This window comes from Podarcis liolepis, assembly GCF_965112155.1.
Source record: "Podarcis liolepis genome assembly, chromosome: 2".
In the NCBI taxonomy this organism is placed as follows: Eukaryota; Metazoa; Chordata; class Lepidosauria; order Squamata; family Lacertidae; genus Podarcis; species Podarcis liolepis.
The window spans coordinates 34,758,365-34,772,416 of NC_139555.1; the positions used below are offsets into that span (position 1 = coordinate 34,758,365).

Sequence of the window (14,052 nt, forward strand, 5' to 3'; positions counted from 1 at the left end):
TGTACTGGTTACTATTTTTAAAGGCTTTCACCCACCCCCACCCCCCAGCACCATTCCCTATATAAGCCCAATTGCCGCCTATATTCTTCCTGTTTTATATGCCCCCAGCACCTGAAGTGAGGGACACCTATGACAAGGAAAACTGCAGTTTCTCCAAGGCTGCAGAATAGCTGCCTGAAGAAGTTCAGGGCAAAACTTTTGTCTCTCTCTGGAAAAATGACATCCTCCAGATGGGAGAGGTCATTGTGGCCCAGTGTTGCACCTGAGCTCATTTCATTTCACTGCTGTTTGGGTGGGAGAGTTGGTGGAGCTTTAGAGGAATGACAACACCCATTCGCATATGCAAGTCTTCACCCAGCTAGGGCAATATGTATGGAAGTCGGGTTGCACATGGTCCCTAGCTGGACCAAGGCAGATGTATCTGAAATATGCATGTGCCTTCTTCATAAAGAAGAGGGGCCTTTGTATTCTGCACTTTGGATAAAGACCCTGAAGGATGCCCTGTTCAGGACAGGCACCCTGCCTGCCCTCTCTTCACATCCAAGCAATGCCTCACCTGTCTGCCTCCTCTGCGTGGATTTTCTTTTCTGCCGCTTCAAGCGTGGATGCCAGGGATGAGTTGGTTTGTTCCAGCCTTTGCTGAGCGTGGATCATGTCCGGAGATGCACTCAAAGGCCTCATGGCGAGGGGCACCCCAAAACTCAAAGCGGGTTTGCTGCCCAGCCCCAGTTTCATGGGGTAGGGGCCCATCCCTTCTGAAACCATCTCTGTGGCTGCCCAGGGAGCGACGGTGTTGCGGGAGTTCTGCAGGACTTGTTGGTAGATGGTTTTTGGCCCTGAAAACACCAGCTTAGTAGAGGCAATGGATGTGTGCTTGGCCGGGACATCTGAGGGGAGAAAAAAATCTTATGTTGGGTATTCTGAAACTTGACCCACTTAGTTTAAGGAAACACAGCCTCACTCCCTCTCCCCAAAGTGCAACCTCCCTTCTGGATCAGCAACAGCAGGCATTCCTACCATTAACACCTCATGCTATTCTACACTCTCCCAGCAAGTGTAAGCTGGAGTACTTCTGGAAGTAGCCCTTCTGGATTTGCCATGCTTTATTCATTCTTGTTTCAAAGAGCATCAAGACGACATAATTCCAAAACTGTAGCCTTTCCCTTTCCATGTTTTCTGCACTCCCCGTGTTTCCTCCCCAGACTTGATTTGCAGCAATATTTAATACTGAAATGCAATTTTATAATGAAAAGCAAAGTGGTACTAAGGCTTGTGACTTTGGTTTAAACTCCATTTGCAGGGTTCAGTCCTTCAGTTACTTCGTATTGACCAGCAAAGGGGGGGGGGGGCAGAATCAGTGACTTAATTCCTTTGAATAGCTTCTCTGAATTGCCCTGTATCAGTTCCTTTTCCTGCAGGGGAGGGCTGATTTCCTTTCCCCTCCCCCTCTTGGTAGTGAAACATCTCTACAGTTTTTAAAGAGCAGAAATCAGTAATGAAAGATGTCCTGTGTAAATAAACGGACACAGAGCAATTCAGAAAGAAACTATTCAAAGAGAAATGATTCTGTAAGCCTCCAGCCAGGATCAATGGGGGGGCGTGCGTGCGTGCATGCTAAACCTTCAAATTATGAACTTTTATTTGAAATATCCAGGCACCTTTTGCTGAATGGAGTAAAGATTATGGAAGGATCTTGGCCACAGGGAAGGACATTGCTAATTAATATTGTGCTACGTAAAATTTTATGTGCGATTTCCATTTCAATTCCACATCAAACTAATTCTAACTAAAAATACATGCTTAAGCATCGCTACCATCACTACACTGTAGGCACTTCCCTATCCCCCTGGGGCTATGGAACCGTCACTCCCTCTCTTCGAGTGAGACTAAAGCAGTCTTGAAAATGGGTGGGCTACAGCACTCTCTGCTTCCTCACCCCCTCCCACCATTTCCTCCCAGCCCAGACCTCTCTCCACAGCCTCCAGTGCCCTTTCCCCAACCAGAAGCAGCAACAGGGTGCTACCCCAGTTCTCTCCCAGCTGTAACGGCCCTGAAGAGCAGCTGGAACAACACTCTATTGCTACTACAGTGTTACCTCGGGTTAAGAAATTAATTCGTTCTGGAGGTCCGTTCTTAACCTGAAACTGTTCTTAACCTGAGGTACCAGTTTAGCTAATGGGGCCTCCTGCTGCCACTGCACGATTTCTGTTCTCATCCTGAGGTAAAGTTCTTAACCCAAGGTACTATTTCTGGGTTAGCGGAGTCTGTAACCTGAAGCGACTGTAGCTCGAGGTACCCCTGTAACCCCAAACTCCAAGCCCATTCCCCGCCCTGAGAAAGGATGAGGGCACTGCTAGCACATCTGCATCTCCTTCCTTTAAAGGGGGAGAGACCACCATGTAGAAAATCTTTCTGATTCCAGGAAAGGGCAGCATAGCAGTAAGCCATGGAGGCCAGATTTTGCCCAGCTGCCACTCTGAACGTTGCCTACCTGCCGCATTGGCTGCTGTCCTCAGATGGACTGCGCCTCCATTCCTCTCGACCTGAAGTGGGATCTGGCTGGTTGGTTTCAGAGAGACGGGCGGCTTCTTGATCCCCCTTTCCAGAGACAGGATGCTCTTCTCTATCTCTGCGATCTGCAGCTCCATGCTGTCGTCGTCAAAAGCGTCTCCCGCCGGCTGCGGCTCCGCTGGGTGTAGCGAGGGTCCGCTGATGCTGACCGTCTGAGCCTGGGCGTACTGTGGAGCCGAGGATGATGAGCTGGGCGCAGCCACCCCAAACGCTTTCAGCACGTTCTGGAGGGGCTCTCTCTCCCTGCACCGGGGCCGCCTCTTGACCGTGTCAGACTCTGTGAGATTGAATTCCAACACTGCGGGCCCCTCTTTCGCCGGAGTCTCTTCTTGCTCTTCCCCGTAAGGCTGAGCCAAGGCAGAATCGGACTCTGGCGCAGCGGCGTCTGCCTTGAGCTGCCCAGTGGGCTTCGGACGCTGCTTGATGGTCAAGTTGCCCTCTTCCGCAAAGGGAATACACTCGCTGGAGCTGTTCTGAGATGAGCAGGGGGACCTGGCACAGCCGTCTGTCTCTGCTGTTGCTTCTTCCTCCGTGTCGGACCGGGTGTCCTCATGGCTGTGCTGCAGAGCTTCCGTCATGGCGACCGCGGGTTCGCTAAACGTCCGTCTCTTTCGGGGGACGTTGCCTTCAAAAGCCTGGCTTTGGCCACTGGCGGCTTCCGCGCTGCTGGGGTCTGCTCGGGCTGAATTGTGCAGGCCCGTTTTGCTGGCCGACTCCTGACCGGGACCGGTGGGTTTGGGGGACTTAAGAGGCTTGGCCAGGCTCCTGTCAGGAACAGGCCCATTGAGCACGGCTGCAGCATTTCTCTGAGAGCAGCCCCTGTCACGAGGGCCCTCTCCTCCTCCGTCCTGGGAGAAGGAGGGTCCTTTTTGTGTCTCTTGGCCCTGTTCGTACTCTGCACCCACTGGCGCGCTGGAGACTGAGCTGAGGCGCTTTGGAGGCGGGGGCGGGGGGCCCTTCCTCCTGGCGCGGATGGCAAAGGACTGGCTGCGCGAGACCTTGGCGGCTGACGACGGCTGCGTCCGCGGCACCTGGCTGCGCCCCGGCCGCCTGGTCAGGGTAGCGTATGAGCCCACGGAGCTGGCGGGAGGCTCCTCTTCCTCGGCCTCCCCGTCGGACAACGCATAGCGGTTCAAGCTGTGCGAGCGCTTCTTGTGCTTGAAGCCCTCGGCGTTCTGCTGCTCCGCCCCGGGCTTGGGGGGCGCGTGTGGCGGCTCTGTGGGGCCACAGTGGGAATGGAGGTAGGAGAAAGCTTTCTGGGCTGTCGACTGAAGGATGGTCCTCTGGGCAGAGAAGGGAGCGGGGGCCTTGGCCTGCTCAGGCACGGAGGGCGAAGGAGGCGGCGGAGGGGACTTCAAGGACACGTGGGGGTACATGAAGACATATGGGGCGGTCCCCTTGCTGGCCGTGTGGGGCGATGCACAAGGGGACGTGGCTGGAAATGTCTCGGGAGGCTCTGTGTGGGGAAGGAAATCCCCCTTCAGAGCGCTTGGTCTCTGGTACTGGTCCATCCCCTCAGGCAGATTTCTCTCCCTCAGAGGGCTTCCCACACAACCGCTGGAATAGCCGTTGATTCCCTCAGGGCTGCTGAGCTGCGGAACAAATTTCCCATAGTTCTCTGGGTTGGGCCGACTCTGCGGGGCAGCGGAGTTTTCCGTGAGGCGGGGCTGGGTAGAGGAGTGTCCGCCGCCGCCACCACCACTGCTGCCGCTGCTGCTCTCGCCGCTTCCCAAGCTCTCCTGCGAACGGCTCGAGGTGGTGCTGTGGGACAGCATGTTCTCTTGGGAGTGCCCCGACCCCCTGGACCGCACCCCGATGCTCTCTTGGCTCCGCGACATGCCCTGGGCGCTCTTGATGGTCAGCGTCTCCTGGCAGCTGTTGGACATGGCCGTCTGGAGCTCGTAGCTCAGTTCGCTGTCCTGGAAAGTGGTCATCTTGGGCGTGTGGGGAGAGTGGCACTCCCCGTTCTCGACAGACTCGATGGTGACGATGTCCAAGGCGCCGGGGATCTTGCGCCTGAGGGTGCTGGTGTCGGCCTGGCTCAGGCTCTTGCGGAGGTCGCTCAGCTTCTTGACAGCCAGCATGAGCTTCTTCTGGTGGCCTGCAGGTGGCACAAAAGGAGCAGAAACTAAGTTCGGGGATTGTGGGAGGCAAACGCTTCTACCGGAAGACTCCAAGCACAAGCAAGGGGAAGCTCAAAATCCTGTCTCATCCTCTCAGGCCAGTGCTTTGGAGGCAGACCCTTTATCAGCCAAGACATTCACGTATAATGTAGACTAAAAGAAGCAGGCCCTGCCCAGACATAAAACGGGACCAGCAGGAGGCTCAGCCCCATGCCCAGTGTGGTGAAGAAATTAGGGTGTCAGACTAGGAACAGAGAGACCTGGGTTCAAAACCCTACTTGGCCATGAAGCCCAATTGCACCTACTTCACAAGGATAAAATTGGGAGTGCAGCTGTTAATATTATTATTATGAAGCTAATGCATTGTCTCCTAAACTTGCTCCTCTAGCTGTTTTTGGACTACAATTCCCATCACCCCTGACCACTGGTCCTGCTAGCTAGGGATGAGGGCAGTTGTGGTCCCAAAACAGCTGGAGACCCAAGCTTGGGGAAGCCAGCCTAATGATAAAGATATCTGAAATTCTACAACCACAACAAATGGCACAGATGGCAGTTGTTCTAACTCAGCCTTGCTTTAAAGTCTGGCTTCAGCCTTGCTGAGTTATTTTTTAAAGAAAGACACTTCCCCATGAAGCATACCATGTCCCCTTGTGCTTCGAGGGATAACAGGCTCTTCTTTGTCACGGACCCCTGTCCCTCACTTCTGGGGCCTTCCTTTCACCATGTCCATAAAAGGAACCAGCTGGCAAAGAGGTCACTTTCTACACCTGCATAGTATGATCTCTTTCCTCCACCCTTTGAGGGTTTTCTTGGGCTGAGGGGAGAGTGTATAAGGATGTAAAGTGATCTTTTGTTACCACAGAATTCCAGACAAGGCAATGAGAGATGCTCTGAGGGAAGAAGGGGAAAGAGTAAAATAAGGGTAAGCTGATGGGAAGGGAGTGAGGGAAGGAAGGTAGGAGTGGGCCATGGGAAGAAGACACTTGGCTGCCCCAAGCAGGCCTTGGGAGCAGCCGCCTGTTGTGTGCCCTCGATAACTTCTACGTGTGGCTGGTCGGGGATGGAGCCAGCGGGCATATTTTGGCGACACTTACGAACGGGGCTTGTCTTCCCCTCTGCCAAAACAGGCATCCAATTACCCTGGGAATTTGATTCACAGCCAAATACCTCACTAATTATTGCCTCCCAATAAGGGGACATGGTTCCCCCTCCCCTTTTCTCCCCCTCTTTGTCAGAGCGGCCTTTTGGCAGTGAGCCAGTCTAAACTGGATGGCGAGGCCCTAACATGGGAACAAGTCCTTCCTCGTCAAATCAGGCCATGAAAGAAGGTGGGAAGGAAAACACACAGTGGCGGGGGAAGGGGGGAGTGCCTCCTATTCAGCGGGGGACCCTGAACCCCGAGGTTTTTGGGGAAGGGCGGGGAGGACTGGACTAAAAGCGACACCCCTGAGACGGACACAGAAACGGACAGTCTCCTTGCCTCAAGTCAAAACCCAATGCTGCGTTCTGAGCAAGGGGAGGGGAACACTGCTGTCTTTGTGGGAGGAAACATAATAGAGGGGTAGCCTCTATTTAAAATAAATAAATGACTGTTTCTAAGGGTGAGCAATCACCTAAGAATGCTAGTCAGCGCACATGCGCCTGGGAAACAAACCAACAATGAGCATATTCTGGGTTAAGTACCTTCTTATGTGCAGGTTCAAATGACCCTTGTTTGTGTGAGAGAGAGTGGTATGTGTGTGATGTTTCTGTATTTCCAGTCAGTGAAGTCAAACTGAGAGGGATCTGCTTTCCGCCACCTCACCTGGCTGGGAGAGGTTGGTGCACGCTGCACAGCTGCCCATTAACAGTGGGAAGGATTCCCCTTAAGAGTAGGAAATGTCCAACAGCACCAAGCCAGTGCATGGCCAAACCACGGTTTCCCATGTTCCAGGAACAAGGGCAGGGTTTGAAGAAAGGGCAAGCGCCTTCTCATTCCACGTTTCATTATGGTAAATTTGGTCTACAGCTCTCACCAGCCACAGTAAAAAACATCTGGAAGGTGCCTGGTTTGTGAAGGCTCCCTCAAACAGAGTTTCCCAAACTTGAGTCTCCGGCTGTTTTTTGGACTACAACTCCCATCATCGCTAGCGAGGACTAGTGGGCCAGGGATGATGGGAACTGTAGTCCATAAACAGCTGGAGACCCAAGTTTGGGAAACTGTGCTCTATAGGGACATCTTGCGGTTAGTCAAACACCACCAGCAGGATCATTCATGGGTGCCTCCAGCCAATTTAAAAAGCCACCATAAATACAACATCTTTGGATAGCTGAGTTTTTCTCTGCTGCACTGAGATGCAAGGGAGGCCACTGTATGGAGCTCCTTTCAGATGCAGTTCCCCATCACTCATGTTTATGTAGTGCAGGACTGAAACAAGCAGCCAGGAGTGCCCCAGTGGCCCTGTTGGTTTCCCCTCTTTTCCCCTCACCGAGCTTGTTGATGCCAATCTCCTGCAAGTCCTCCCAAGTCAGATCTGTCACAATGCTGATGGAGTCATAGCCGTTGCTCACCAGCTTCTTGTGGTACTGGGGTAGTCCAAGGGCACTCAGCCACTCCATTAGGTCATCCTAGAAGACAGCACAACCACGATGAGCTCTTACAGCAAATCCCACGCTGCTTTCCGCAGGAAGTTGCCTGAGCAAGTCTTTGGGAGCTTTATCAGTAAAGAGCATCCCACAGGCAGAAAGACGCAAGTTTCTAAATGCCATCAGCTCCACACATAGGCTTACAGCTGCCACCTAAAATATCTCGTGCTTATAAATGGATGTCGCAAGGATGAAATCTGGTAGTGGGGGAACGCTGTGTATGACACCCTGTGCTGCTTGGAGAAGGGGTAGGATAACATAAATGACACAATTATTATTATCATTATCATCATCAATACTTAAAGTGTCCCTGACAGAGAAGACTCAGAACCAGTGTTCGAAACTCCCATTGTTCTAGGCACATTTTGCGACAAGGAATTTCATTAACGCAAGCTGTTTTTGAGCTCTGGGTGCAGTACTGCGCCTAAGATTTCGGATTAAAACTGCAGAGTATAAGGAAAGGAGGACCTTTTTCTGCCTCCCCACTTCCAGCTACTCCCTGGAGACTGGAGAAGAGACCCTCTTAAGAATATTAGGGGGGTGGGCAGGAGAAGGACTAGACCGTGAGAAAAATGAACATAATTTTTTAGCTGCGGTTCATTCATTTTCAGCTTTGTATTCTTGTTACAAAATAAGTGCACCTAGACATTCTGTTGTTGAGCCCATAAGCTAGGTTTAAGGTGCCATTTAGCTCCTGGCTTTCATATCTCAGTTTCTAACATTGTGACACTGAAAAGTTGCTCCTTGTGAAATTCAGAATGGACAAGGAAAGCCCGGGCAGTGACAATGGCTTAGATTCTAATTAAGGTTCTGCTGGTGGGAGTGCCTAATAGGCAGAGTTCTGCTCATGGGATGCTCCCACCAGCAGAATGGGGGGCATTTTTTTGCCCGTTTCCTTTCCCCCCTGCAGCCCCTTGACAATTTGCTTTGGGGACCTTCTTGAGCAGCGTTAGAGGCAGTGTAGGGAGTAAGGGGAGACTGGCTGCAGAAATCCAGCCATAGAGGCGCAGTATAACTATAATATAATAATAATAATAATAATAATAATAATAATAATGCCACTTCTAATGCACTTCTGTTGCATTCCAGTTCTCTCCACAAACAGAAGAAACTCTTTCATTCACAGAAGACTAGTTAGCATCCAAACCTTTGTTGAGAAGGAGGGGAATAAATAGTAAATGATTACGCAGCATATTATTACTATTTTAAAATGTGCTCCGCAACCACCCTCTGTAGAAGGTCACTGCTAGCTCCATTTCACAGACAGAGGTAGGGAAACAAAGACTTGGTCAATGCAACATAAGAGGTTTGTGGCAGAGATGGTGCTTGAGTTCAGTCATGAAGAGTAGGTTTTGCAGCCACAAGGTGGTTAGCTTAAGAACCCCATAACCCACTGAGTAAACCTGCCCCTTTGCCCAGGTCTTCAGGGCTTTGGGTTGCACCCTGATTCTGATTGACTGGCAGGGATGTAGCTGACAGGGATGTGGTCGATACTCACAGGGATGTAATTTGGGAGCCATTCGGCAATGCTAAGCTGCCCAATCTCGGCGGATATTTTCTTCCTGTGGCCTGGCTTGGTCACCCCAATGGCTGTGAGGTCCTGGAACGAAGAGTGGCACAGGTGCCTTCATTAATATCTAACAAGCAGGCATGTGTACTATGTGGTCTAGCACAGGATGCTTGATAAATCATGTGCAGCGCACGTTCTGCAATGGCACTCCTGGGAAGGTCTCACAAAACACCAGGCGGTTACGGTGCAGATGGGTGATGGCAGGGAAACCAAAGCGTCTTCCTCCCTCCCTTTTGCTCAGCCCTTTCTGCTTCCCCATGCCTTACCTCCGGGGTCATGCGGCTGATGGTGGGCACATCGTAGCCCGCATTCAGGAAGTTGGCTGTGTAGCCCTCCAGCTGGAATTCACTCAGCCAATTGTAAATGGCTTCAGCATCCTGCGGAGGGGAGACAGAGAAGTCCCTTGTGTGGCAGTGGTGTGGACTGGGAGGGGCCAATGCACTCCTGCAATCACTTCACCATGGAGATCCGTGATGGAGCACTTGCACTAGTGCATCCTGAATGCATTACATGCCCCTATGTCACAACAACTGTTGGATAAATGCAAACGAATCTCCCTGGACAGCTTTTTAAAAAGACTGCCGATTCTCAATCTCTAGCGCTCAGTCAAAAGTTACCCTGGCCATTTAACCTGGTCCCAATAAGGCAGGTATCGGAGAGCCAGCATGGTGTAGTGGTTAGAGTATCGAACTAGGATCTGGGAGACCAGGGTTTGAATCCCCCACTCAGCCATGAAGCTCGCTAGGTGACCTTGGGCCAGTCACTGCCTCTCAGCCTAACCTACCATATAGGGTTGTTGTAGGGATTTTTAAAAAATAAAATAAGGCAGGTATCAATGGGTTTATGTTCTTTAATTGGGACTTGAGATTTGAAAGCTGGGAAACCCCCTGAAAAAATGGGGAAGAAACTCATCCCCTGAATTTTCCCAGGTTTTTTCCTGAGCCTTCACATCTCTGTTTAGGATCAATTCATCAATCCTGAACTTGCTGGCTCCACAGCGATCTCCTCTTCAACCCACTGTGCTTTTCAGCTTTCCCCCAATCCAATGCATATATTGTGGTAACCCCACACGGGACAGCATTCTACAGAGTCTTTGTGAGCACTGAAATAATAATGGAAAAAATAACACCACTTAATATTCAAATACTATAATTCTATGGTGTCAAAAGTGTTTCAGCCAGATAATACAGATTTCCTTGAGAATGGATAACTACCCCCCCCTCCACACACACAAAAGCAAGAAAAATAATCCATAATTCATGCTTATAACAGTTTGGCAAGCCCAGCCAACAGCTTAAGTTTCCAGCTCATATCCGACTTCCTGCCTTCTGGATCTGCTGGGCTTACCCAAAACTCCTCTTCTTTTCCTTTTTTTGGTCCCATATTTTGCCACATTTTGTCCATAACCACTTCCCTGCCCATGGCTCTCTCAGCAGGATCTTGTGTGATCCAGAGCATCAATCAAATGCACAATTTTACCATTAACTGATTCAAGCAGGACTGCTTTGCTCAACAAGCTGAACTCAGCCCTTGAGCCACGTATTGTGACCAGCCAGAAGCTGACAACACCCTGCTTCTAACTGGGACCTCTTTGTTCCTTATGGAGGGAAAGGTTTTTCTATACTTATAAAAATGAAATAAAAATCCAAGTACCAAGCTTAAGGTGTTCTCTTGATAAAATTAACAGCTTGCCCCCAATGTAATTCTAAACAAGTTGTCCAAATAAAAATAAGACATATACAGGGGTTACAATACAGCACAAGTGGGGCAAGCTGTAACCCACTAAGGTTTTTTTAATGGACAGTGTGTCTAACTCTAGGATGGACTGGGGCAAGGTTGTTTTACACTGATGCCATTCAAATTTGTTTCCTTTTACGGGGAGTAGCCTGATGCTAGAATCCATAGGTGTATATATAAAACATTAGCTAGATTGATTACAGTACCTTCCCTTCCAGGAGCTGCTCTGGCCGTAGATATTGGTGGGAGAAGATCCTGTCATTGGTGTTACAGTTGGAGAGGTTCTGGTGCCCCAGTGTCCCTGAAAGGAGCCAAAGCACGGTCACAGGAGCCTCAGACAGAACCAACGCAGGGCGAAATAACCCAGGGAAGCCTGTTCCTAGCTACACAACACTTGCTTATTTCAGTGGGGCTCGTGTGGGTGCTGCAAAGCAGCCTCATCAAAATGAATGAATGTATGAAGGCAGCGGTGGCACTTCCGGCACTTGTGAACAGAGAGGAGCGTGGGGAAATGTTCAGTAGCGGCCCGAACCTTATAAGGCATCAAAGTCTGCACACGGGGAAAGCCATATAAGTGCTTGCATTGTGGGAAGTGCTTCTTCCAGACCACCTCCCTCCTGAGGCACAGGATCAGCCACATAGGAGAGAAACTGCACCAATGTTCTGACTGCCCCAGAAGCTTCAACCAGAAAGAGTCCGGGTTTTTTTGGTGGGGTGGGGTGTTGCTGTTGGTTTTTTGTATCATTGTTTTAGATTCCATTGTGATTTATGAAGAAATTGTTCAGTTTGGTTTTGCACTTTTTAATGATTCGTTTATTGTTTATGACTACATTTGTTACGTTCCAGTTATGTGTTTTTTCATGTTGTAAGCCGCCTTGAACACGGTTTGAGCTGTGGAAAGGCAGTATACAAATAAAATTATGTACAGTCGTACCTTGGTTCTCAAACGCAATCCGTTCCAGAAGTCCATTCGACTCCTGAAACAGTTCAAAAACTAAGGTGCGGCTTCCGATTGGCTGCAGAGCTTCCTGCACTCAAGCGGAAGCCGTGTCAGACATTCACCTTCTGAAAAATGTTCAAAAAGTGGAACACTTACTTCCGGGTTTTTGGCATTTGGGAGCCAAAACATACGAGTACCAAGGCGTTCAAGAACCAAGGTACAGTGGTACCTCAGGTTAAGTACTTAATTCATTCCGGAGGTTCGTTCTTAACCTGAAACTGTTCTTAACCTGAAGCACCACTTTAGCTAATGGGGCCTCCTGCTGCCTCCGCGCCACCGGAGCACGATTTCTGTTCTCATCCTGAAGCAAAGTTCTTAACCCGAGGTACTATTTCTGGGTTAGCGGAGTCTGTAACCTGAAGTGTATGTAACCCGAGGTACAACTGTATGTATGTATATTCACAGTTAAACCACAGGTTAATCTAGACTATTTAAATTTTAGTATAATTTCTATCCCATACTATCTCAAAGACTCAACAGTAAAATGGAATATCTTACTTCATATGTGAACTATACAGAAACCAAACATCAGCCGCTACTTACTTAACGCTGCTGTTGGCTGTCAACTCAAACAGGAAGGTTGGGAAGGTTTCCCCAAAGATATTTGGGAAGAGCATTGCACAACTGAAGGGCAGTCACCAAGAACACACCTCTCAGCACTCCCTTGCTCATTGACCCTGTCAGGCAGACAGCAAACCCCCTACAGATGTTCACCATTTTTAAAGTCCCTCTGCTTTCTATTTACTGAGTTTGCAATGTCAGTTTCGATCTCCCACCAGCCCTTTCGTCTCTCCTCTTACCTATCACGGAATTCGTCTGGCCATTGTGAGAATGCTGAAGATCCTCACCAGTCAGTGAAAGTGGCTGCATGAAAAAAGAAAAGGAGCCAAGATTCTGGTCAGAAATAAGACTGTACCAGAGAACCATGAAATGGGTGAACATTGTGACTTTTCTCTTCATGCTCAGCTTTTTTCATGCAGGGATTGTTTGCAGTTGACCAACTGAATGTGCCAAGGGTTAAGTGATGCTCCTCTATACTTAGCTGCTTGGGCACATGAATTCCTGCTACCCATATAGCCAAATTCTAGGCATGTAGGTCCCCACAGGCTATTTCCACCCTTCCTGGTACCTGCAGCCAAAACCAGAAGAGTTGCTGTTTTAGTCTTTTCTCTATGAAGAAGCAAGGTTAATCTTGGGGAACCAAGTCATGTGCAGGAATGCACATCATCTTCAAGATCTGGGCGAGAAAGCGGAGAAGTAGCAGGGAGGCAGAACAGTCCTTTGGGAGAGGGGATGAGCACTCGCTCTGCACACAGAAGTGCCTTGAGTCAATTCCCAGCATCTTCAAATAGGGCTGGGAATGTCCTCTGTATGAAACCCTGGAGAAAGGCTGCCAGTCAGAGTCAACAATACTGAGATAGATGGACCAATGATCTGTCTGGGTAGAAGGCAGCTTCCCATGGCTCTCTGCACCATAACTCCCCAAAGACTGCAAAGTTCCTTTTCTACCCTCAATTATACAGAAATAGAGTGTTTTGCCTTTGAATAGTAAAGGTAAAGGTAAAGGGACCCCTGACGGTTAGGTCCAGTCGTGGCCGACTCTGGGGTTGTGGCGCTCATCTCGCTTTATTGGCCGAGGGAGCCAGCGTACAGCTTCCGGGTCATGTGGCCAGCATGACTAAGCCGCTTCTGGCGAACCAGAGCAGCACACGGAAACGCCGTTTACCTTCCAGCCGGAGAGGTACCTATTTATCTACTAGCATTTTGACGTGCTTTCGAACTGCTAGGTGGGCGGGAGCAGGGACCGAGCAACGGGAGCTCACCCCATCAAGGGGATTTGAACCGCCGACCTTCTGATCGGCAAGTACTAGGCTCTGTGGTTTAACCCACAGCGCCACCCGCGTCCCTTGTCTTTGAATACACCTGGATAAATCCCCGAGATGTCCAATTTCTGATTTAGGGGAATTGTACTTCCACCAGCACAGAATCTGAAGAGATATAGTACTAATTTTCTTTCAAGTTGCTGTAATAAAGGGGGCATGTGCTTGTAGCCCAACAAGCAAAAAATCAGAAATTAATGAGTTGCTGATCTCTTTTCCCTTGAGGAGAAAAAAAATCAGCAAGCAGGGTGGGAGGGAGAGTATTTAACTCGAAAAACAAGATTAAGCGCACCCCTTGCACCCAACACAGCTCTTATCAAATACACAACCCACTGTGGTTTAGAGAAGTCTGAAACAAGACTACATTACAATAAAAAAGTGGGAGGCTATTCTCACAGCTCATCACTTTTCGTTCTAAAGAGAATGTTAGATTTAATAGCCTGCTTCCTTACACCTTTGTCATTGACTGTATGAACACCCTCAGTCTACAGGCAACAAACCCATGTTAAATGAACTTGGCGATGTGACCCAGGAACAGGAGATAAC

The 14,052-nt window shown here is 49.6% G+C and overlaps 1 protein-coding gene across 11 annotated transcripts in view; it reads right to left on the bottom strand.

Moving 5' to 3' along the window:
* The window catches only part of CASKIN2 (CASK interacting protein 2), a 97,001-nt gene that overhangs the window by 3,126 nt on the left and 79,823 nt on the right, over positions 1 to 14,052 (bottom strand). For all 11 annotated transcript variants that reach the window (XM_083487357.1, XM_083487354.1, XM_083487355.1 and 8 more), the window contains 7 exons: positions 12,427 to 12,490; positions 10,833 to 10,927; positions 9,156 to 9,266; positions 8,818 to 8,919; positions 7,163 to 7,301; positions 2,492 to 4,672; positions 557 to 887 (listed from right to left, as the gene is read on the bottom strand). In XM_083487357.1, the coding sequence (XP_083343483.1) occupies positions 557 to 887; positions 2,492 to 4,672; positions 7,163 to 7,301; positions 8,818 to 8,919; positions 9,156 to 9,266; positions 10,833 to 10,927; positions 12,427 to 12,490 (3,023 nt within the window). The remainder of the gene's footprint in view (positions 1 to 556; positions 888 to 2,491; positions 4,673 to 7,162; positions 7,302 to 8,817; positions 8,920 to 9,155; positions 9,267 to 10,832; positions 10,928 to 12,426; positions 12,491 to 14,052) is intronic.